The 24,889-nt window shown below is 35.1% G+C and overlaps 1 protein-coding gene across 1 annotated transcript in view; it reads left to right on the forward strand.

Annotated features, from left to right (window-relative positions):
* Positions 1–309: 309 nt before the first annotated feature.
* ANO3 (anoctamin 3) overlaps positions 310–24,889 on the forward strand; it is a 419,176-nt gene continuing 394,596 nt past the window's right edge. Inside the window, exon 1 of the mRNA XM_047690759.1 lies at positions 310–818. Within this exon, the coding sequence (XP_047546715.1) occupies positions 665–818 (154 nt within the window). The 5' untranslated portion in view covers positions 310–664. The remainder of the gene's footprint in view (positions 819–24,889) is intronic.

Raw genomic sequence — 24,889 nt, forward strand, 5'->3', positions numbered from 1 at the left:
TTTATTCCATTCTGTAGGTTGCTTGCCTTTTCATTTTGTTGATTGTTTCTTCGTTGTGCAGATTTGTTGCTTAATTTACCTTTTAGTCTCCATAATCATCATCTTTGAATAAGCATGAGGACTATAGTCTTACAACCCTGACCCTGGAAATATCATTTAGGCTTAATTTCCTTCCATATTAAAACATTCCTTGATGAGCTGCCCAGTGGAAAAAAGTTTCATTCTCTTACAGTCCTTAGCCCCACCCAGCTGATCTTTTGTATACAGAAATGTGAATGAGAACTTCCAATACCAAGTTACTAAAAGCATCTCTGCAGCCTTGCCTATGCCTTCACTTAGCCCATTTTACTTTTCACTGCAGCCTCTCTGAGATGGGGTTAGTGCTGCTGTCATTTTAAGGCAGCAAGATATCGTCAAGAAAAACAACTCTAAAATCCATCCATCCTGTTGAAGTCAATTGCCTAGAAAAGGCATGAATACAGAAAATTTAGAGAGTCAGCTCTGCATGTTTTATCTCTTTTGGATTTCCAAGTGAGAATAATCACCGGAAAGCCTGAAGTTACCACTGATTATAATACAGAGATTTTTTTCTTTCTGTCTCCTGTGATTTTTAAAACTTCAGTAGTGTGAACTTTGACTTACATAGCTCTTTAAGAATTTTGCAATGTCAACTGTGAAGTTTGAGCTGGATTATCTTTCTCCTGAAGGCTTCAGACATGAGCATGCTTCCAACCCAGAATTTACTCAAACCTGTTTGACCGAACTCTCTGATGATTCTAGTCAATTGGAACTTCAGCACTCCAATTCTGTCCCCACTGGTAAGCTAAACTTTAGATTGATATTTTTGTGTATCTTACATCTGTATTTTCTTTAATGTCAGATATGTAACAAATAAATCTTGATGTCACCTACTTTGTGGTGGTAAAACTGATGTCAATTTTAGTTTCGTCAGTTGTTTTTCCTCAAAATATATAAATAAGTTTCTACAAAAAAAAAAAAAACAGAACATTCCTCCAATAGAGTGAAATGCCAGAAAACAAATTTAAGGGACACAGAAAAATATTAATAGTGAAGTAGATTTTGTTTTTCTGAACTCACTCAAGTCTATCAAGTCTTAGTTTTGTTTGGGATGATTGATAAAATCAGGGATTATATCCATAAACTGCAGAAAAAGTCCTGCCGTCTTTCATTCATCTCTTCTATTTCAGTTTCCTTTTATATAATTATATGAAGGATAATGTGTTTTCTTTACCTTCTCATTAAGAACAAGAAAATATTCCTTTTTCTTATGTTATTTTATGACCTATTTAAATTCTATATGAGCTGACAATACTGACAGACTTCAATGTGAAAATAGTATTTTTTAATATCTGTGGGTGGTACTTACTTATCCAGCATCCAACAATTTTTTTTTTAGCATTGCAGTTTTGAGGAAACAATGCTATATATTAATAGTCTGCATACATTAAGAAATTCTGTGGGTTTGGATTATAGTGAACAGCTATGAGATGTCAATAATGAATTAGTTGTGCTTTGTAGAAAAAATGTATAATAAATAAATATTTTAAATAAATACTGTTCTAAAGGAAAATGCCTTTATGAATTAGTTGTTTATCTTTCTTCATAAAAAAGACAGTACAATGAGAAAAGGAAAAGTTAAGCAAAGTCTTTATAGCTCTGGATGTTACATACAGGTCATTAATCTTTGTCCAATGAAAAAGAACTTGTAGAAATAACAAATTCTAGTTTGCAACCAGAGGAGTCTTCTAAGAAAACTTGACATATTTATTTATTTTGAGATGTTTGAAAAGAAGTTTTATGTGACTTCCAACCAATTGTTGATTTGTTGTCCGTACACTCTTGTATGATATGACTTGTTTTGTAATATGGGAAGTTCTATAATCAGGAGATATGACAACTTTTTAAAATTTTCTTTCATCCATACCATTATTTCTCTTTCTTAAATTGAAAGCCTTACTGGATATTGAACATACAGTTTCATAAATGGAAAAATCAAGGGTTTTTGTTTGTTTGTTTGTTGTTGTTTTACAAATGAACAGTACAGTACAGTAGACTTTTTTTTTTTTTTAAAGATTTTATTTATTTATTTGTCATAGAGAGAGAAGCGAGAGTGAGCACAGGCAGACAGAGTGGCAGGCAGAGGCAGAGGGAGAAGCAGGCTCGCTGCCAAGCAAGGAGCCTGATGTGGGACTCGATCCCAGGACGCTGGGATCATGACCTGAGCCGAAGGCAGCTGCTTAACCAACTGAGCCACCCAGGCGTCCCCAGTACAGTAGACTTAGACAGGAAAAAGACACATTACTTATTTTATATGTACCAGTTTAGTCATGGTTTAAATACCCATGTTCTTTTCACCATGTTTTTGTCTTCTAGTTGTCTCTGTTCCAGGTACCACATCTAGTCCAATAAATTCAACTGTTGTCTTTATAAAACTGACATTACACATCTATAACTTAAGTTTGAACTCTTCCCCAGTGCCTGGAAGACACTTCCACTTCAATATCCTTGGTGGTGCCTCAAATTCAACACAAATAAGCTAAACTCCCTAAAAATGCCTCCTCCTTCTTACATTCTTATTTTTGTCAATATCCCCTAAGTCACAGACATTCCTTAACATTTGTTGCAATATAAAGTACATGTTTATTTCTAGGCATATTAGTTTAATATAGGTCTTCTTTACTACTTTGTCCATCACTATGGGCCAGTACTAAACAGGGTGCCGGGCAATAAAAGGTTCTTTATATCTTGACTCATTGATTGCCTGGCTGAGAGACTGAAAGATTGGCCTTCTTCATTTCCCTAGTTCATGCACCTGTGTAGTCTTCTATCTCATCTCAACTTCAGGTTTTCCAAAACAAGCTCCTTGCCTATTGATAGCCACACAGTAACTCCTAAGCACATGTCTGACTTATTCCCACCTTTGTTTACAATCTCTGTTAAGTGTACGTGACCTTGTTATAAACCTGGTGCTCTAGGATCTAAATCTTTTTCCCCCCAGAACTTTGCCAGTTTCATGTAACCTACCTGTATCCTACAAGAATGATTTACACTTTCCAATTACTATTTGTGTTATTTTTTCAAAATAATTTCTAATAAATATTTCTCCTTCTTCTGTTTCTTAAGGTCTGACTGAGAAAAAAGATATATCATCTTCTTCCTAAATGCCTGTGGTTGACTTTTTATATAAAGGAATATTTCCTATGTCTAACTTCTACAAAAAGTTTGTCCTATATATGAAAGCATTCATATTCTGGATTTTGTTGTTACAAATACATATGTCCATGGCTTCTCTTCTATTAGATTATTTTTCTTGAAGGTAACTGCCTTTTCACAATTGTTTTTGCCTATAAATCATGCACATGTCATAAATATGATTGAGTGACTAAATTTTAAGTGTAGTTTATCTTTTAATTCATTTCCTGTCATAGGGAATACTTGTTCAAGTCAGGTTATACATGCATTTTACCTGCCAAAATACTATGTGGAAATTACCACATATTTTTTTTGATGATACCATCATACAGGATATTACCAATGTGGAATTTGTTCTTCATTTAAAAATTTTATGGTGCATTGAGCATCTTAAAATCTACTTTGTATGCTAGATCTTTTCACCCTATATTCAAGAGAGTCAAGTTGTATTCACTTAAAATATAAAAATTGAAAAAATTATATATATATATGTATATATATATATATTCATTGAATATTTATGACTGAGAGTTAGTGCTTGGGGTGTCTATATGAAAATGAAAATGAGGTATTAGTAGAAACATCTCAGTTGTGTGGCACTATGTTTTTAACATACATATGCACATATCCCTAGCATGGGAAAATAAAATATAACAGGTGAATGTTAGTCCATAGAGAGTTGAGCAGATATGTCTAAAAAGAAATATGTCCCATTGTCAGCTAAAACAGTATTTATGACTTTTACTTACATAATAACTTGGAGATAATTCATACCTACAGAATCTGACTAGTTCTCATAAGACCTCTATGAGGTAGAATTCATTTATCTTGAACTTTATTAAATAAGAGAATTCAAAGGCCAGAAAAGGTAATGTAATTGGACCTACAACACACATATACATATCTAATGTGTGCCTATGTCAGTGGGGAGTGTGGTGGCAAAGACAGAGATAAGTTGAGTAGCTCTTAATCTGTTTTCTGCCTCTAAGTGTTCTTTTTTTTTTTTCCTCAACATTGCATGGAAATTATGATTAAAAACAGTCCCTTTGGATAAAAATGCTTCTTTATGTTTCAGAAGTGTATTTCATCAGTAATCAGTAATGAGAATATAAATATCATTCCCAGATTCTAGAATGTGCTTTAAATGACTCTTAAGATTATGGACATCTCTCATCATGATCATCATTTTCACCATTGTGATATTAATGATAAGCACATATATATCATTTCCTATATATCAAGCAGTGCTGTGAATGTTCTATATATGTACACATGCAGAGATGTACATACATATGTGTACATATGTTTATATGTACACATATGTAAATATATATATATTTATTTATCCTTGTGAAACAAGTAATAATAACTTCCATCACAACACAGTCTAACATATATTCAAGAATGTAGTGATTCAACTTTTAAAAATTTGTTAATTTCATTTAATCTAGAATTTTGTATATTCTTTAAACCCTAGAACCCTTTTACACAGAACATTTCCTAACATCCTCCAAGACCTGCTTTGGAGATTTGGTGTTAAAGAAATGAATTACGTAATGTTAGTGAAGTAACTGAAGAACTCTAATAAAAAGTCAAGATAAGGTCCTGCTCAGTCACCAACAAGCAGTGTCACTTGGGGCAAAGTTTTAACATCCCTCCTGGGTGATTTTTCTAATCTCTAAAATGTCTAGAGTAGATTAGTTGATTTTAAAGGCCACCAACAGCTATAATAAAGCTTAATGAAAATAATTAGATGTAGAGCATTTCCAATGCACATCATTAAGCTAGATAAAGACCAGAATATAAAGAAGGGTAAAGACAAAGCCTCCGTTTACATATAACTTATAACAATAATAATGAAAGTCAGCTTATGCAAAGAATTTGATAATTTATGGAGTTCTTTTAAATTTGATTTATACAATCATTCTGTAGATGAAATCGTTTTATTACTCCCATTTTGATAAATGAAGAAACTGCATATTAGTGATATTTTACAGTGAAATTTTAGTAAGTGATAAACCAACGTGGACTCAGATTTTCTCCAATTCCAAGTATTATTGCTACTACACTAAGTACAAGTGTGAATACCAGCCTTACTAGTTGCCCTGCTACTGTGACAATAGGGAAGATGACAAAAACAGCATTTACTGTTTTACTGACAATACCATATACTTGAATCCTAGTCTCATTTTACTCTCCTAATGTTTTGAAGCATGAAGAAGTAAAACATTAATGTAATTGTGCATCGAATTTCAAATATAGAGTTATAGATCACTAATTTACACACCAATTTGCTATTTTCAATTCAGAATGGTTGAATTGAAATCTTTATAAGATAAGATATTTACAATAACTTAATAACCTAAGTAAGACTATTTGGTGTATAGAAATGTTAATAAGCTGATTTTAAATACTATGTTAATTTTGAATGTGTCCTATATATTGGGTGAATCATTTTCAAGGTGGCTTAATAGTATGAATCATCATTTCCTATCTATATTAGGAAATATATTGAACTTAAATAGTTCCTAGTAAGCCAACCCTAACTTTTGAGTAGTTATCATTAAATACTAGACGTTGACCTATGGCTGCTGTATTTAAAAATTGCCTTTATTTCCATAAATGACTTGTTTACTTCTCTAAATACTTATTTTTAAAGAAAATCTCAAATCTTAGCAATGTGCTGGTGTATTATAGATTGATAACAATATTTTGAGCCAAATAAGAAACCTTTTTATTGTCTTTTATTTTTAGCTGAAGTTTAACTTGAAATGATTTACCCAGAGTCAACACAGTTACTTGTAACCAAAAATGAAGATAAGAAGTTGGGTCTCATGATGTTTTGTCCATTGCATTTTGCACTAAAATAAGTATCTTTCCTCAGAGATTTCTTGGTATCATGTCTCGCTGATACCAGATGAAAATAAATCTACTCTGCTGAAGTACAGCTTAAGTCATAAGACAATTAACTGTTTCCTAAGAATAGCAGAATTTAAGGTCTTATAGGATCTCAAACAAATACCATATTTTTAAAAATGTGTTATACTATCCACTAGTAGCCAGAGGAATAAATAGAAACATTTATAAACATTACCTATCCCCATTAAACCACATGATCACAACACATACACACATTTAGTATGTAATTAGTATGTATGTAGTAAGTCTCTGAGAATTTGACTATATTCATCTTCCTGGATAGGTCTTGGAACCTAGAAATGACTGACCACTCTGCAGCCATTACAGCTGTGCTAAGGTCAGCATAAAAAAAGAAAATCTTCATCATCCTGGGTGATTTGGGACTTTATGAAGTGGGCTTTGCACTGGTTATTTCTTTGTCTCAGGAAGTGAAGAGCATGATTTCTAAGGACATGCAAGGAGACCCAAAAAATAGATGCTGTTCTGTGACTTTGGAATGGAGGGTGAGCATTCAGCTAGCTGCAGCCCAGAAGACCATCTCTGACCAAAAAGTAAAGGGCCACTGAGTGGCCTTTTTCGCTTAGTTAGAAGGAATTAGAGGTCCTAACTTCTTAAGATGCTTCGAATGATGACCCATTGCCACATCACTAATGAGTTTATAATTCTGCCACCATCAGCTATTTGTATCTGTTAGTCGTCTACTCTGTGCCTAGCTCTCTGCCACTTTCTAAGAAATGTCAAGTATCTGGATGGTCCAGCGCCTGCTCTAACTCACTCTCTAAATCTAGTTATGGGAAAAAAAAAAAAAAAAGTGTATGTGATTGAAATAGGTAACTCTTTCTTCCTGTCAGTCTCATTCAGGGCAGGAATCAGCTGGAAAAATAGTGCTTTAGCAGGGTGGTTTCCAAACCCCAAATATAGTCCACGGAGCATTTGCATTAGAATCACCAGAATACTTGCGATTCATGGGGATTCTAGGGTCCCATCCCAGATAATTTATATGTAAACTCTGTGGATACAATCAAGGAATCTAGATTTTAGAAATACCTCATTATGTTCATACACACTAAAGTTTAAAAATCAGTGCTTTGGTTAAGTGTCATTATAGGAGGACCAGCAAGAGCTTCTACAGTGATCCCGATATTATGGCACTTGTTTCAGATAATTTCTGATCATAGTAATCTACAGCCAACTAAGCTTTTTTGTCAACGAGCTTTTATGCTAAGGTTGTTAATCCATTGACATACTTGACAGAGTGTTTTCCTTTTTCTTATATTTGCATATTACCCTCAGATAAATTCAGATCAAACACTTTCAAAGAGCCCTCCCTCTCATTCTTTATATAAAACATCTAATTTTCCTGTATTGGAAGCCCAGAGTATCCATTTCTGTGACATTGATATCAATGTCAAATGTTTATTTTCTGCATTTAATCTTGCATTTAAATGTTTTACTGTTAAATTTTGGATATAGCTTTCAGCTTTCAGTGCAATTTTATCAAATAGAGCATAAACTCCCACGGGATAAGAGATATCTTGTACTTCTCTTCAGTTCCCTTAAGGAGAGACCACCAGAGAGCTCTATGAACTGAGGAGCTGAATTGCTTATTTCTAATATGACTTTACAAAGATGGGCCAATTGATAGAAACCTTCACTTCCTTTGTGGAATTTTTAATATAACTCTGATCTCTTAATGGCTCTGCCTAGGGGCCTTCAACTCATCCTGTCTTAAGAAGAACAATCTAAGTTCATATAATATGCATACTTTGGCTGCCATGGTAAAATGAAAAGTTAATGCTAATGTGATGTTGTAAAATGAAATAACCCCAACAACCATCTTTTCTTTAAATGCCTGCTGAAGATATTCTACTAGGAATTGGGCACATCTATTATAATTCAAAATGATAAATTAAAAAATGGCCTTTCTGATAACATACAGGGTATGCTAATGGAAGTATTGATAAGTGGCCATTGCATACTATGTAATACCTAGTGGAGTTGACTAAACTGGATGGAGATAGAGATTGATACAAATACATAGATTTATCTCCTCAAGGGTATCCTGGTAACATGTCTTCCTGATAGCAGATGAACAAATGTTACTCTGTTTTTTTTTTGTTTTTTTGTTTTTTTTTAATAAGCCTCAGTACCTTAGCTTATACAGCACTTTGTACAGAAAATCTAGGATTGTGGTGAAATGTTAATGATGAGATTCTCAGGTTGGCATGGTGAATTACAGCCACAACCTTTATTCATAAAGCTCTTTCTGGGAAGCAGTTTACAAAGAGTTCTCTGTAAAATAATGGGTGAGTTATCTTAGGGTATGCTACTGATAATTTATAACCGGTTATCGAAAAGGTACTTAATTTGCAAGTATTATTCTCTTCAAAAGTACAATAGATTCTAGAATCTAGAAATCACTGTAACAGCTTGATAAGATTTTAAGCTAAGTTTTCAGGGGTAAAAAAGTCATAAAACATGCTGGTTATCAGCATGAAAAGAGAAATAGCGGCTGCTGACTCCAGAGTCATGTTGCTTCTGCTGAGACTGCAAAGCTTTCCCTTCTGCTCTGACCCCAGAGTACACTGAAAATCACTGAGTAAACAGGAAGAAGACACAACAATACCCCTCTAGCTCAACCCTGTCCAGTGATTGGTTTCTTCCTGAGTCACAGCTGAACTTCTGCTCTGGAGTGGAAAGAGCTTCACGGGAGAGACACTGGCCAAGGATAGTTGGTGGGTGGGCCCAGCCAGAGAAAGCCACTCCAAACCTGTTTCCTTAGTTGAAAACAGGGGACTTAGAGAGTACATTCTCTGAACCTCTTTCAGAGATTCTCTGATTTAATTTTATAGGCATTTACTTAAAAAAAGGGTGGGGGGCTCTATCGGGAGGGTCCAGCAAATCCTGCAAGTCACCATAATTTCTGATTGCTTTACTGCTTAAAGTAAATTTGCACACTGGGAAAACTCATCAATGCCTTCTGATACCCCAGCTTCCTATGGCTGTGTATGGTCTCATCCATCACTTTGGGGCTTTTTCAAAGCTCATTGTGCTACATGACATGGGGATACTTTTCATGTCCTCAAGAATGTTGGAAAAACCATTGCTTGGTCCCTTGAGTCAGCTGTGGTAGATCCTATTATTCAGAGTGGTGTTTTGTTTATTTTTAGATGACCAATGAACTACCTACATTTCCCATGTTTGTATCTTATTTTCACATTCTTAAGTTTCAGCTTTCATTTGGCTTATCCGTTGCTTTTTCCTGGTCTAAAATTTGAGTTCTCAAAAGCTACATATACTTGTTTGTGTTCTGTGAAAATTCTATATAGAAAATTCCTGCTCCGAGTTATGAGTAGAAAAATATATAAACTACAAATATAATCTTAGATTTAATGTTCCTACATTCTACTTTTTATAAGTTAATCCAAAAGACTGTGGCATTTATTTTTACAGTTTTTTGAGCTGCACATTTTAACTGAACACTGAACTGACTGATTGCTATAGGAGGAGTTGTCTACATAAGAATATACCCTATAAAATAATCCAGTGTCTTCATGTAAATTAAAATTGTTATTCTGTATAAACAACCACAGAGAGGCAATTGCTTAGACCCTAGTCAAGCTAGAATTCAGAGGTTGCTCTGATATGATTTAGTTGTGTGATTTCTGTCAATCAGAAAATTCAGTGAATATCTGTATGTTTCTATTTCCTGATATATAGTAAGGGTATGCAAATCTCTACCTCACAGAGTAGTTAAGAGTATTAAATGAAACAACAACAATGATAAAACATTCAGCAAAATAACTAGTAAATGTCTAGGAAATGCTGTTATTCTAAGTACATAATATAGGATAGCTATATTACAATAGTATTCCAGAATGTGATGATTGACCATGTTCTGGTGATTATAGTCCATATGAGGCAAATTGCAGAATCTATGTAAGGCAGACTGAGTTGCTAAGATTCAAGTACAGTTGTCCACAGGAACACATGACTATGCAGAGAATAAAGGTCACAAACTTCAGGAGCATTTGTTTTATTTGCTAAATTATCCCATTAATGCTTAATATTAAAATAAAGGTGGGTTTGGTAGGATGTAGAATAACTACCTAAATTAATTTTTGTAATAAAATACCAGACTGCAGAGAAAACTGTTCTCCTAGAGATGTGTGTGAGCACTCACTTTTCTCTAACAGGAGAGACATTTCTAGGGGAAAATTTGTGAGGCACTGGAAAGAAAACAGGTGTTGGTTACATGAGAACCCTGGTGTCAGTTGGCTGCTTGGTCAGTGATGTCCCATGATGCCGGAGAGTGCTCAGTGCATTTGGTGAGGCCAGTAGTCTGTCCTGGATCCAGTGAGGCTCTGCTAGTTTTAGCACTGACATCCTGAATCAGTGTTCTCTTCTCAGGGTGTCATTGGTTTTCGAAAGCAGCTGGGAATTTTACTTTACTTCATTGAGAGTTGGGAAAGGGAAACTTTTTTGTGTGTGCTCGAAATTAAACTTCTGTATTTTGTTCCCACTCCAGATAAAAGTAGGCAGAGGTAAAGTCTTCCCTGTGTTCATCTTTAAAAGATTATCTAGCCTTTAGAGGTGAGATGCCTTATCTGAACATTGAATAGTGCACTGAGCAAGGAGGCAGAGATATTAGAGACAATCATGTATTATCTAGATTAACTTGAGTAACCTCATAGATGGGAAAAGATAGATTCACAGGCTTCTCTTATATGAGAATGTGAGAGTGGGGTCAAAAAAGCATGATGAGTAGCTTGCCTAATATTACACAGATGATTTGATATAGAGGTCAGTCTGTAATTTTCTCCATCCCGTATTGTCAGGCCCTCATGTGTCTTCTAACTCCCCCAGGTCATCATGATAAAGGATGGCTGGACTTTGCCATATAGAACACCTCTGGCTATGACTCACATATAGATTTTAGAGCTTGTGAAGGTTACTTAATATTTCTCTGCCTATTCTTAGTGGGATACCCGCTTTATAGAATTGAACATGGGATTGAGAAAATATTTGAAAAAAAAATGGCTTGTGGAGGGACAGGGTTTAGAATATATATTTAATGGATATGAGATGTCTCCTCTTTTCCTGCTTCCAGCATTCTGCCTACTATATTACTCACTTGTGTCTTCTCAACTCAAAAATTGTTGGGCCATTCATATGAGTTGCTCTGAGGACTGGAGGTAATAAATCTAAAGTCAAAGTGTTCTACAAATACACATATCACTGTGACTTTTCTAATTAATTCTTGCAGCCACATGATTTTTAAATCAAACTTTCTTGAAAGTGATTTATGATTAATTTCAAAAAAATAAAGATCTGGGGGTATTGGTCTAAACATCTCTTATAATGTAAGAACTCTGATCTCATCATTCATCAGCTTATTTTTCATTACCACTAAAAAAATTATCATTCCCCTCTATCTGTCCTGCTGATATTTTCTTCAGAATTCTTATCTGATGCCACAGTAGTTAAGTACAATTCAGTGTCTCATAGTTCTTCTTTGCCACTGAATATTTGGCTCTCACCAGTCAGATTTCAGAATTTAGGCTCCATTTCCAAGGCCACAGTGGAGAAAAGTCTCAAAACAAAAGCATGTAAAGAAGTGAGTTCTGTAGCAGATACAAGAACACGGATTTTAGAAATGACCTGATACATTTAAATGCTATATATTTCGTAATTTCTGGCAAAAACATAATAATCACAGAGAGTTTGGTCATTTTTTGTGTTGTTTTGCCTTGGAAGCCAAATGAAACTGTTCTCAGCAATTTGTCTTATAACCTTATCATAGTCACCCTTTAAGTGATGAACTGTTAAAAAATAAAGTTCCATTAGCTCCAACATATGCAGATACTTTTAAATTTGAATTAAAAGGGGCATTTTATGACAGGCAAATGGTGAAGAGAATAAGTGGGATTAATGGAAGTTCAAATGTATACATTATTTATTACCTGTGGGTCAACAATATAACATAAGACCTGCAAAAATGTAAGATATTGTACAGGTTAGGAATTAGGGGCAACTGGGTGTCTCAGTCAGTTAAGTGTCCAACTCTTGATTTTGGCCTAGGTCATGATCTTAGGGTCTTGAGATCAAACCCCACATCAGGCTCTGGGCTCAGCAGTTAGTCTGCTTGAGACTCTCTCTCCCTTTCCTCTTCCCCACATTCTTTCTATCACTCTCTTTCTCTCAAATAAATAAATCTTTAGGAAAAAAAAAAGTTAGGAATTACTTAAAAAAAGACTAAAACATGGAGTCTGCTCCTAGTGTTAGAGAGGACATTCATTCATTACATTAATATTTACTGAGTAACCATATATACAATGTACCATATACACATACATACAAAATAGTTTTGTAGTATATATACAACCTATTTTGGCACACACCATCAATATATTTACTGTGTGAGCACAGCTGATATCAACTCTGTTCTCCCTAATATCCCAGCACTCAGTGGCATCCCTCGTCCCATTCTCATCTGTGAGTGCCCTGTAGTAAGTAGGGTCATTCTTTCAGTCTTAGGTTTGTGTTCTCATCTCATCCTGAATGTCGTCAGTGTTAGAATCTTTAGTGATAGATGCTTGCAAAGAAGGAATAGGCAGCCATGGACAAAAGGAGAGTCTGCATGGAGAATTTTGCAATATATTCTCTATGTAAATATGTCCATGTCAAGTTTAATTTTAGTCTTTAGTTTTCTGAAAGTTAAGCTAGGGAAGAGTCTTCTCCATGGCTATAAGCCGTGTTTCAATGTTTCTGTGTCAGAGTATCTGTTTATTTGTGTTAGCCTTCCCTACTGTTTCTTTCTAATGTACATCCTCATGGGTCTTGACTTGGTCACCATTTTAATCCTCACCCACACGAGACTCCTCATCCCCCACAAATATCACATTATGTTCTGCATCCTCTGTCCCCATGTCATCTCACTCAACCCACCTGGTAGAGCATCTGTGCCTTTTGCGTACCTCCAGCCTTTGTAAAAGAGAATACCCTCATCAAATTATGGGAACCATCACAAATGACTGGTTAATGAGCAATGTTCTTCTAGTATAAGTGGCAAGTATTAGAGAACAATAAGGGATTTAGGATGGTTCTGGAAAGTCAAATTAGAATTTTAATATTGTACCTCAGTCACATGATGAATTAATTAAATCTTGCTAAGCTCTAACACAGGATATTATACTGTTTCTTAGTGTAAGAGTGTTCTGCCTTGCAGTAAACTTTGGAATTTAACTCTTATAGCACACAGAAGTTGCTTGTAAATTGGAACTGATCACTCAGGGGAAAAAAGAGGCAACTATTCATTGTAGCACATGCCAAAGGAAAAATCAATGATAAAGGGTATATGTTTTGAACTTCCAGAAGAAATAGATTAATGTAGCTCAACAAGAATAGAAAAGGAAAGAAATTTTAAGCAAGGACAGACTGTTTGAAAGAAAGGAGGAAGGCATTCCTAGAAAATGAATTGACATAGATTGACCACAGTATACGGTGTCATAAAGTATTTATTTGTGTGTCTGTGCATTCATGTGTTTCTTTATTTTTTGCCACAATTACATCCATACTTCTAGCATGAATACTATGGATTTTTCTTAGAGAATCAACCCCTTTTCTACTCTTTATAGTAGGTCATATCGTTTGTGCCCCTACTATAAGATGTGCCTGAGGCTAGGCTTCCTTCCAATTATTTTGGTTATTTGACTAATGAATTCCTTATGGGATAGTGTTCATTTTTTTTTTAAAGATTTTATTTATTTATTTGACAGAGAGAGATCACAAGTAGGCAGAGAGGCAGGCAGAGAGAGAGGAGGAAGCAGGCTCCCCGCTGAGCAGAGAGCCCGATGTGGGGCTCGATCCCAGGACCCTGAGATCATGATCTGAGCCGAAGGCAGCGGCCTAACCCACTGAGCCACCCAGGCGCCCCAGGGATAGTGTTCATTTGATTTGACTCTTGTATCTATTACAGTAGGAATAGTTCTCATTTCTAGTTTTTGGTAAGGGAGTGACAAGAAAAGTCCTGCTTGGCGAGAGTGAAAGATGCATGTTGCACGATTGGGGAGGGTAAATTAAGTATAGGTAGAATAGTAGGCCTCAATGCTAAATGAATAGCATTGACCTACAGTTGGTAGACACCTTGCTAATTCTAGGAGACCCGTTTTAGCTTTCCCTACTTTTTAAAGTCAAGGCCTTGGTAATATTAGGCTGGGGCCACAGCCAAACCATCATTAAGGAAGTCTGAAAACTGTGGCCTTAACCTCTGCTCTCAAGGTTCCTGGCTCTATACTCTTTTGCAGCTAAAATAGATAAAAACTAAGCCTCATATAGAAGTTTAATGTGTCCCCAAGGCAACATTGAGATTTTCTCTTCCTCCCATTAAGAGAAATTTTTATTTAATTTGTAGGAGGAGGAGGAAGTGGCTAATCTTAGGCTGTTTACAGAAACTCCTCCAGGGGTCTCAGAGTGGCTTAGCCTGTCTGGTTTGTTCTATTTCAGGGTGGAATCCATGTGGGTCCTTCATGTTCCTGTTTTTCATTTCATGCAGGGATCAGACTTAGGCATAAATTTGTACTTGCATAACCACTGAGAGATGTCATGTTTAACCATCTAGTTAGAAAGTGGGCTAAAGATTCTTCTTCTCTGAAAAGCTGTGGCTACAGTAGTTATTGATTTTTTAAAATGATTTTATTTATTTATTTAACAGACAGAGATCACAAGCAGGCAGAGAGGCAGGCAGAAAGAGAGAGAGGGAAGCAGGCTTCCTGCTGAGCAGAGAGCCTGATGATGCAGGGCTTGATCCCAGGACCCCAAGATCATGACCTGAGCCAAAGGCAGAGACTTAGCCCACTGAACCACCCAGGTGCCTCAGAAGTTGTTGACATTTAATGACTTCCTGTGTTTCTATATATTCAGATTACCATAGGGGTTAAAAGTCGATGGATTTTATCTTCCTTAGATGAAGAAACTGATTTTTTTTTTTTTTTTTTTTTTTTTTGATAAATGGTTTTAGGACTAAATATATAAGGCCTGTCTTGGCAGTTATGGTGTATAACAGTTGCAATAGGGCCCATTTTCCCCTTGTTTATGGGAACTGTTAACAAAGTTTCTTCTAAGAAGCCTTACTTTGTCACATTCTAATCATGATGTTAATGGATAAAACCATACTCTCTGAGAGTGCTTGACTTATGACCATAGAGTATCCTACGGATTTAGAAGGGAGACTAAGCCTGTCCAATTATAGTGGAATTTAAGACCTTAGTTAGAAATGCTCAGCTTGGGGAAAGGGTATGAGGCTGATACTGAGCCCTGAGGCAAACATAAGGCGAAAACCTGGTGTCAGCGACTATCTGTGGAGACTAATGATAGAGAAAACCCAGAAGAAGCAGAGCCAAGAGAATGGCATTACTATAAAGTTTGAGTATGAATCAGGTTCTAACTGAAGCTAATCTGAACCTGGAGCTCAGTCAAATTAAGTCCATTATGTTTTCCTAAGCCAGTTTATATCAGGATTTATGTAGCTATTTTAGTCTGGTGCTATAGGAAATATTTTCTCCCTCTGCCTCTTCCCTTTGAAACCTCTTTCTTTTTCCTTAAAATTTCTCTCAAGTATACTTCAAGTATTTCTTCCTCTTTTAAGCTTTTTTTTTTTTTGACACAGCTTGGAAGTTTGTTATTCTGTTACAATCTTTATCATGTAACACAGTGATATGTTTGCTTATCTGTATCTCTCATGGTGAAAATTACTATAATTCATCTCACATTTATTCTATGTTACATTGTGTTAAGCTTTGGGGATATGGGGCTGAACAAGACAAACATTGTGTGTGCACTGTGTAAGGGCTTTTCTTATATACAACAGACACTTGCAAAATACTGAATTAGTATGCAATTCAGAACATTCATTTCTGAATCTTTTTTGACTAACATCACTCCACGAAGATCTTAAATCTTTACTGAATATCCACCATTGCCTTTATTTCTTAACATTTTGAGAGCTGATGCTTCAGTTTCAAAAGCCATATATCTCAGATCTTCAAAGAGTTCCCAAATCAAAACTGCAGAAATATTTACCAAACCCAGATAAAATTCCCTGTGAATCATAATGTCCTTAAAAGTTATATTTATAACACCATGTAGACACAGTCCATGCTTGCCATCCTTTTAATTTTCACTATCATTTTTTGTCTATGTTGTAAAAAAATTTTACAGTGACTAGAGAACTAATTGAAATGGTTTAAAAAAATACTTTTTCTTATTTCCATACACAGCAGACTATAGATTGAGTTAAAGTGATAGATCAACACTGAATTTGACAATTCACTCTTAAGAGCATCTAAAACTATTCTGCCCAGGCCAAGAACCAAGGAGGCATTATATATATATATATATATATGCCTTATTTTTTAATGTAACCTACTATCTTCAGTTGGACTTTTATCCTGCCTTATGCCAGGGTCCATTTTTTTTTCAGAAGAAATGTTTGCATATGTGACTTTTCAAGAGTTGTCATTTACTTAAATGGTGAATGAAGAAAAGATGAGGAGAGAAAAATATCATGCGTTTGTGCTGGCTTTGATCTATACCTAAATGACTCATACTATTCAACTTTGCAAGTTAATAAATCACAAGTGGAATTATATTGTGTATTTTCAGTGTGGTCAAGAATATAGGATCCATGAATATTAAGTTCATAAATACCATTATGGTGGAAGAGTAATATACCCATTCAGTGAAATTCTTAAGTTACTTGAAGGGATAAAGATTTGTATATTCAAACTATGTAAGTAAAATATCAGTAAATATTTATAGTACATATTTTAGTAAAATACTTCATAAATAATTTAGTGAAAAATAAGTAAAATATTACTTTTTATTCTGTGTTTCTCACATATAGAAGTTATATTTTTATTACTGTCCCTCAGAGCTTTGCAGGTCTCAACATACAGCTTATCAAATGAAAGCTTGATCACTCATAAAACCCTATTGGAGTTGTACTAGTAATTTTAGGCAAAACAGTCTCATTTATGCTCATAATCTGTTGCTACCATTGCATTCATTTATAAAAAAGCCATTTAAAAGTTTGGGCTGCAGCTGATGTTGGAACGGAATGAAACAAAATGATCCCCCGGAGATTGGGTTCAAGATACTAGCTTCCTTAGCCTTAACCTACCTACTCATATAATTGGTTGGATCTAAGATAAGACAATCAGCAATTAAAATTTCATAGAAGTATCTTATCCAAAATTTATAACTGTCCTCAAATAATCTCCTAAATTCTACTTGTTTTCAGAATGCCATTTTTTTTTAATTTTAAAAAGTACTCTTTAGAATCTTATATATGGATCTTAACCAATGCTACATACACTGTTTACTGGAAAGACAGCCACTTAAACTGTCTGTTAAAATGCAACACGATTAGTGTTATAGTAAACTTATGAATACTGTGTTAGAGAAACACAGTTATGGGAGTGATGAGTTCTGACAGAAGTAGGAAGAAAGCTACAGAGAAAGTACCTTAATGGAGGAGACACTTGCACAAACTACTCATGAGTATGATTTTTCCATAAATTTGAAGTTTGAGGAGAAGAGGTGGTACAGGTAAAGGAACACCATGGGCAACCACAGAAAGACATGAGAAAGCAACTTAACAGTTGAGAGAGCAAAATCAGTCTTTAAAGCCATCCCCCAATCCACCAGAAATACTAAATAATAATTCCTCTGAATTTTTAGAATGTTTTATATATTTGGTAGAAAAAGTATTTTTTGATTTGTTTTGTTTATGAGTTCCTTAAGACAACCCCCTTCATCAAACTCTGTGTTCTTAAATGCAGGGGCCGGTTTTAATTTATCCAGCAAAACACACAGCCCTTGGTAGCCATTCAACATACTTGTCAACTGAATAGTGATGTAGCTGGAGTGTGGGTTGTGTGAGACAGAGATTGGAAGATAAGGAGGTTAAGTTGGGCCAATTTGCAATGGGATTTGAATGTCAAAACAAGCAGTTTAGCCTTTATTCTTTCAGGGAAGATAAGCCACCAGATGTGTTTAAGCAGGTTAGTGACCTGATCAGAGCTGTGCTGTTGATATTGCCAAAAAAAGGAGAGAAGATATTTTCTCTAGTCTCAGAATGAAGGCTAATTTTCTTGCTCCGATTTTTTAGTATATGTGCTGCTGAAGCGAGCACCAATTGTCTTGATAAAAATATTTTAACTTGGTCACATGCAACTCTTAGCTTTTTTTGTTTCAGTTTTTTTTTTGTTTTGTTTTGTTTTGAATAATTAGGAGGTTCCTGACAGAATAGACACTGATTTATGAGTAAGAAGTCATTATCTGAACAATGGGTATTTTGGTTAGCTTCAACTGGAACAGATACTCCCAGAGGAAGGCTCCTTATTCTAGAAACTTCCTCTGAAAACCTGAAGAATTTAGTGGGATGACTACCACGTAGTTTTGAATATGCTATTTTTAAGTATAAGAGCCAATCATTCCCATAGGCATTAAATTGTACAGTCATATTTTCAAGTAAAACGGCAGTTATATTAAAGCTACCAGTCTATGTGGAAGAAGCCATTGCCTAAGACCCACACTGAAGTTTAAGCTTTGTATTTGTCCTCTGCTAGTAATTTTTAGTCCTTCACATGTTAAAGGAAAATCCAGAAACCTTTTAAGAAAAATGGAGTTACATCATTTTATATAGATAGGGCAAAGAAAGCAAGAGATGTTGATAACCAGTAACAGTATATTGTTGTAGTTTCCAAACTACAATTCAAGTTTTATGGTTTAGTTTTCTATTGAATGTATCATAGAAACTTAATTTTAAGCTATTTCTGATTGAGATGAAAAAAATTACCAAACATAATGTGTACATTGTAAATTTGATTTAATTAGTAATTTGCAACTATTTAAATATATGTTTATATGGTTATAATACTCTTTTAATTTCTAAATTACTGATTTGAACTTTTAGTTTGTATTACTTGAATCTTCCACAGATGGAGACAAATGTCATCTTTCCCTGATTTCCTTACATGATACAAGATTCAATCCATTCTAAATGAAAATAGTATATTATAAATACTACATAGTTAGAATTCTTCTTAAAAAACTAAAAAATCTGGTAAGTCTGTTTCTTCCCCTGCCCTCGCTTGTTCACTCTCTCTCTCTTTCTTTCTCAAATTAACAAATAAAACCTCTTTAAAAAAGGAAAAAAATAAAGCTTATTTTTAAAGATTTTATTTATTTATTTGACAGACCGATCACAAGTAGGCAGAGAAGCAGGCAGAGAGAGAGAGAGGAGGAAGCAGGCTCCCTGCTGAACAGAGAGCCCCATGCGGGGCTCGATCCCAGGACCTTGAGATCATGACCTGAGCTGAAAGCAGAGGCTTTAACCCACTGAGCCACCCAGGTGCCCCAAAAGCTTATTTTTAAAAATATAAATCACTTGCAATAAATCAGATTTTTAAATACATAGATAATATTCTAAGGTATTAGGTTGTTTGTTTTTCCCCTATAACCTTTTGAAGTTGGAAAGAAAAAGCTCAGCAGTGCTTCTCCTGTATCTGTAGGCTGATTGCTTCATTAAGTGTTAAGGTGAGGGTTTAAATCCACATACCTCTCTTTACCAAGCATCTTGCGTGAACCAGTGCCTTCGACTTCTCTGTTCCTTCAAAGTTTCTTCATCTTTAATAATAATAACAACAATAATAATTCATTAAGACTTTACTCAGTGCCAGCCACTGTTCTACATGCTTTTTCTAATTTGCTTTATTTAGTCCTCATAATGGCTCAGGGAGGAAGTTACTGTGATTACAGAGAAAAACAACTGAGGCACAGAGATGTTAGATGGCTTGCCCAAGACCACATAGTTTGTAAGTGGTATAGCGGGGTGGGATAGAGACAATTAATTTGGTGGTAATACCTATACTAGATTACAACAAGCTCTGTCAAATGTGGGACTAGTAGAAGTGACCTTAGGGCACTTTATTTTTATTAATAAATTCGATAATAGGTTGACATTGAAATCTCTATGAGCCAATAATATCAAAAGGTCTCCAAATGGATGCATGGTTAAAGATATATAATACCAAACCTTTTACACTTTATTTGCTGAGCATTGAGGATGGAAGCTCCCCATAGAGAGCCACAACTCCATAGATCATTTAGTTGTAGAGAATTTAGTGATTGTGAAATATTAAAATGTCAAAACTAAAAATATTTCCATAAGTTATAAAAATATTATTAACCTTCCTTGAAGGGGAAAAAGTGGTCTAAGGTATTCAAAACACCTTTTTAAAGACTATTTTGATTAACATTTTAAAAGTTATGTATAAGGGGTGCCTGGGTGGCTCAGTGGGTTAAGGCCGCTGCCTTCAGCTCAGGTCATGGTCCCAGGGTCCTGGGATCGAGCCCCACATCGGGCTCTCTGCTCACCAGGGAGCCTGCTTCCTCCTCTCTCTCTGCCTGCCTCTCTGCCTACTTGTGATCTCTGTCTGTAAAATGAATAAATAAAATCTTTAAAAAAAAAGTTATGTATAAATATTTATTGAGCTTTGTGCATGCACACACACACACACACACACACACACACATACACACATACATATTAAAAAAAAAAGCAGTTAGCGTGTTTTTGCCTTGGATCTGAATGAGGCAGCAGCCTTGGGTAGAGCTGTCTTGAGATAACATGGTCAAAACAAGAAGGACATCAAGGCTGTCTTTTGTCTTATATTTTCAGTTTTCTGATTCATTGTTTGTTTCATTTTATAGCTATCTAAAGAATATAAAAGGGGAGTGCCTTGCTGGCTAAATTGGTAGAGCATGTGGCCCTTGATCCTGGGTTGAGTTTGAGCACCACATTAGGTGTAGACATGACTTAAAAATAAAATCTTGGGAAAAAAAAAAAAAAGGAAAGAATATGTGAGATCCTGAAGTTGTATTCTAATCCTTTGCTTCAATGTAATGGGAATAACTTTGCTCTCACAAGTTTGATATGATCATTAAGTGACCTGATATGAAAATGCAAACTGTAAAAACAATAACTGCATAATAAATCATGAACTGATTTGGTTGGTAGGAGTAATTATACTACTAATAGTAGCAGAAATTTAATGAGAGTCAACACCAGATGCATTTTACTTTGTACAAAGACTTTTGGTGTTGCTTTATCACAACTGGAGAGCAAATTCTATTTTAGTACACAAATGGATTCTTCTCATATTTCATAGAGGAATTATTATATTCTTGACAAGGTCATGAGCTGACCTTAAAGGTCAAGTGTGATATGTCCATGATGCAGAAGACAGAAAAACCATGTTTACAGTGGGTCTTAGGATGAGTGAATTGGACTAAAAATATTCTTTCGAAGTCTAAGGCAAAAAGCTTTATCAACTAGACTAGCCAGTTAACGAGTTTCCCATACCAAGGGCACCTAAAATCCAGCTGACCTTTCTCATTAGTGGTTTTCAAACATTTCTGTATTTGTCCAGATAGAGAACCAATCTCCAGGTCCTGAGATGTTCCTTAAAGGAATGTTTGGTGTTCATACCTCACAGCCACTGAACTCTCAATGATAGCAACACACTATTCTAATAGGATCTTAACTCTGGGGCCACCTTCCTAGGAATAGTTTTCTCTGTTGGAGCAGGGAAAGCAGAAATACGGCTCTGCTGACCAAACCAATGCACATGTGATCAGGAATTATCTAGAAACAAACACTAAAATAAGCATGTATGGCAGAAGCAAAATGTAAGTGGTGTACACAAAGGTTAAGTATATACTCTTTTCTGTTGAGATTGGGAAGAAAGCAATTCTGCATTTTCTGAAGAGATCATTGATTTCTGGAAAGTATTAAGCTTTTAGATTACAGTTACAACTTGAGCTCTCTTTTCCAACACCTAATGTATGAAGAATCATACAAAATTCAAGATTATAAGAATCTCTGTAAGACTATGTATCATAGTTAAAGCAGTACCTTTTTGTGGAGGTAGATTTATTTTCTATGGTATTCGGCAACTGAGAATTGAGGACCCTGTTTGTTAAGCAGCCATCTACCTACTCTCTCATTTGATATGGGCTGATCAAGTCCTACAAACGTTGTAGTGTGAATAATATTAACTTATTCTATGTGAATATGATGACAGCTAATAATTAAATAAATTTAATAAATGAATTCATAAACCATTGCCTCAGCCAATAAATTATAGCTTCCTCCTGACTAGAAAGAGTGAATTTATTGATGTTGGTTTTTTATATTCCTAATCTCTGTTAAATCTCCCTGTGGACAAACATGGTGGTCTGATACACTTCTAGTCTTCTATCATTCCTCCTTGACAGTTTCTCTCTTGGGAAAAAAATATATATCTGCTACATACTCCTGTGATATAATATAAACAAGAATAAAATTTTATCTTAATTCAAATTAAATCTCTCAAATATATGTAGTTGCACAAACTTCCCCAAGTCAATATTTGATGTCATTTCTCCTAGACTCACATCTATCTCCATCCAACCATTTCCTAATACTTCTGAGGTTATCAGAAATATACAGTAAGCACTTTTATATTAATCAACATTAATTTAGTGGTTATTATATGATATATACAATTCCACTTTCTCTTATGCAGCCAAGTTTTTTTGTTTGTTTGTTTGTTTTATTTTTTGATAGAGAGAGAGCACATGAGAGCAGAGGGGTGGGGCAGAGGGAGAGAGAATCCCAATTAGGCTCCATACCCAAGGCAGAGCCTGACGCAGGGCTGGGTCTCGCAGCTCTGACATCAGGACCTGAGCTGAAATCGAGTCAGGTGCTTAAGTGACATCACCCAGATGCCCCTATGCAATCAAGTTTGTTTTTTTTTTTAAGATTTTATCCATCCACCCGACAGACAGAGATCACAAGTAGGCAGAGAGTCAGGCAGAGAGATAGGGGAAAGCAGATTTCCCACTGAGCAGAGAGCTGGATGCGGGATTCAACCCCAGGACCCTGAGATCACGACCCGAGTCAAAGACAGAGGCTCAACCCACTCAGCCACCCAGGCGCCTCTGCAACCAAGCTTTTAAGCTATAATGATTTAAGCAAATTTTCTATAGTTTCAATTAGGAACACTGTTTATAAAAATGCGGTCATTTGAGCAAAATTTTGCATTTTTATTCAAAATATTTCTTACTTCCTCAAATTCTGGATATAATTTGTAAGTTCAGCTTAGCTCTGTGGTTTGAAGAAATATGGGGGAAAATGTGAGAAGAGTTGGATTTTGAATAAAAGTTAATCTTAATAAAAATGAGAAAAGTGGACACAGGCAAATGAGGCACTGGGGAAAGGTATCAGCAAATGCGTATCTTTCTTAGACCTAATCAAGCCTATTTTCATTTAATAAAAGTTTTCCTATAAGATAGGAAGTGGATCCCTGCAGTATCTCAAATCCTAGATTGCTGATTCAGGTTGGATAACTTTATAGAACTATGCTGCTGAATCTCCTTTATGCCTGTTCAATTAGAGCATATTACTCACTTGGTGGTAACTATCCTTTCCTAGATGAGTATGTGGTCATTGAGAACCTGGCTTACAATCTGCAGGAATTGTAAGGAAAAAGACTAATTCTGAGATTGCAAGAGCTAAAAACAGTATCAGCCTGGAAGTTTCGGGTGTGTGGAACACACATTTAAGATTGTGGAACACAGTCTTAAGAGTACTCTTTTAATAATACAGCTAATCTCAAGGTGAACTTTAGAAAAATTCAAGTTTTTTTCTTTTTTATAAACTAAACTAAATAGTATAATTTGATTGATGTACAAGTTAATAAAGAGGTGAAAATGTTTGTATACCTGAAATGTGTAAAAAAAAAAAAAAGTCTATTTCAAAGAATCAGTCCTTATTCATTTAAATTTGCATCTATCTTTCCCTTCAAAGTATGTTACATTTCAATATTCCTTGATTTGATTTCTGTTTGAACTACTGCAAGTTTAATTAGATTTTTTGAATCCAGATTACAATTTAGTTTATTTTTATATGGCTTTTTAAAGGAAACTAATTTTAGGTATTCGTTCTGAACATTTTTAATTTCTAAAGCTTTTTATAATAAAAGAGTTTTGAAAGAGTAATTTTCATGTATATGACCTTCAATGCTATACCAGCACACCAATTTCCAAACAAGTATTTGTCCCATGAAATAAAAATTTCTGTATACCATGGCAGTCTCCTAAATTGGCAAAATAAAGCCAAGTTACAAACACCACTTATGTCTAAACCATATAAATATGTCTGTGTATTTATGAACATAACAAAACTGCATTTTTTTCTGTTTTATATTTGGGGTTAAGGGTTTAAGTGACGGTAGTTGTAAGATAGTCTGGCACGTTTCAGCTTTAATGAATTTACAACTGTCACAGTCCATTATCTACTTCCCAATGGAGAACTGTTCATTCAAGAGTTAGGCTTGGATTTTGGCAAAAGTATTCCATATTATAACAATATCTCGACATAGATTCTATCACTATTAACTGACAGCATTTGGATACGTGCAGCTCAGTCCAGAGCCATAATCTCAGAAGTAGTTTGATTTTTCTTTATATTCCATTTTCTACTCAATATCTTCTTGTCCTTCCCTGTCTCAACATAACATTTTAAAATAAAGTGTCCAGAATAGATTTACATTATACATCCCATGCTCATGGATTAAAAGAACAAATATTGTTAAAATGTCTATACTGCCCAAAGCAATCTACATATTTAATGCAATGTCTATCAAAATAC

This window comes from Lutra lutra, chromosome 10, assembly GCF_902655055.1.
Source record: "Lutra lutra chromosome 10, mLutLut1.2, whole genome shotgun sequence".
NCBI lineage: Eukaryota > Metazoa > Chordata > Mammalia > Carnivora > Mustelidae > Lutra > Lutra lutra.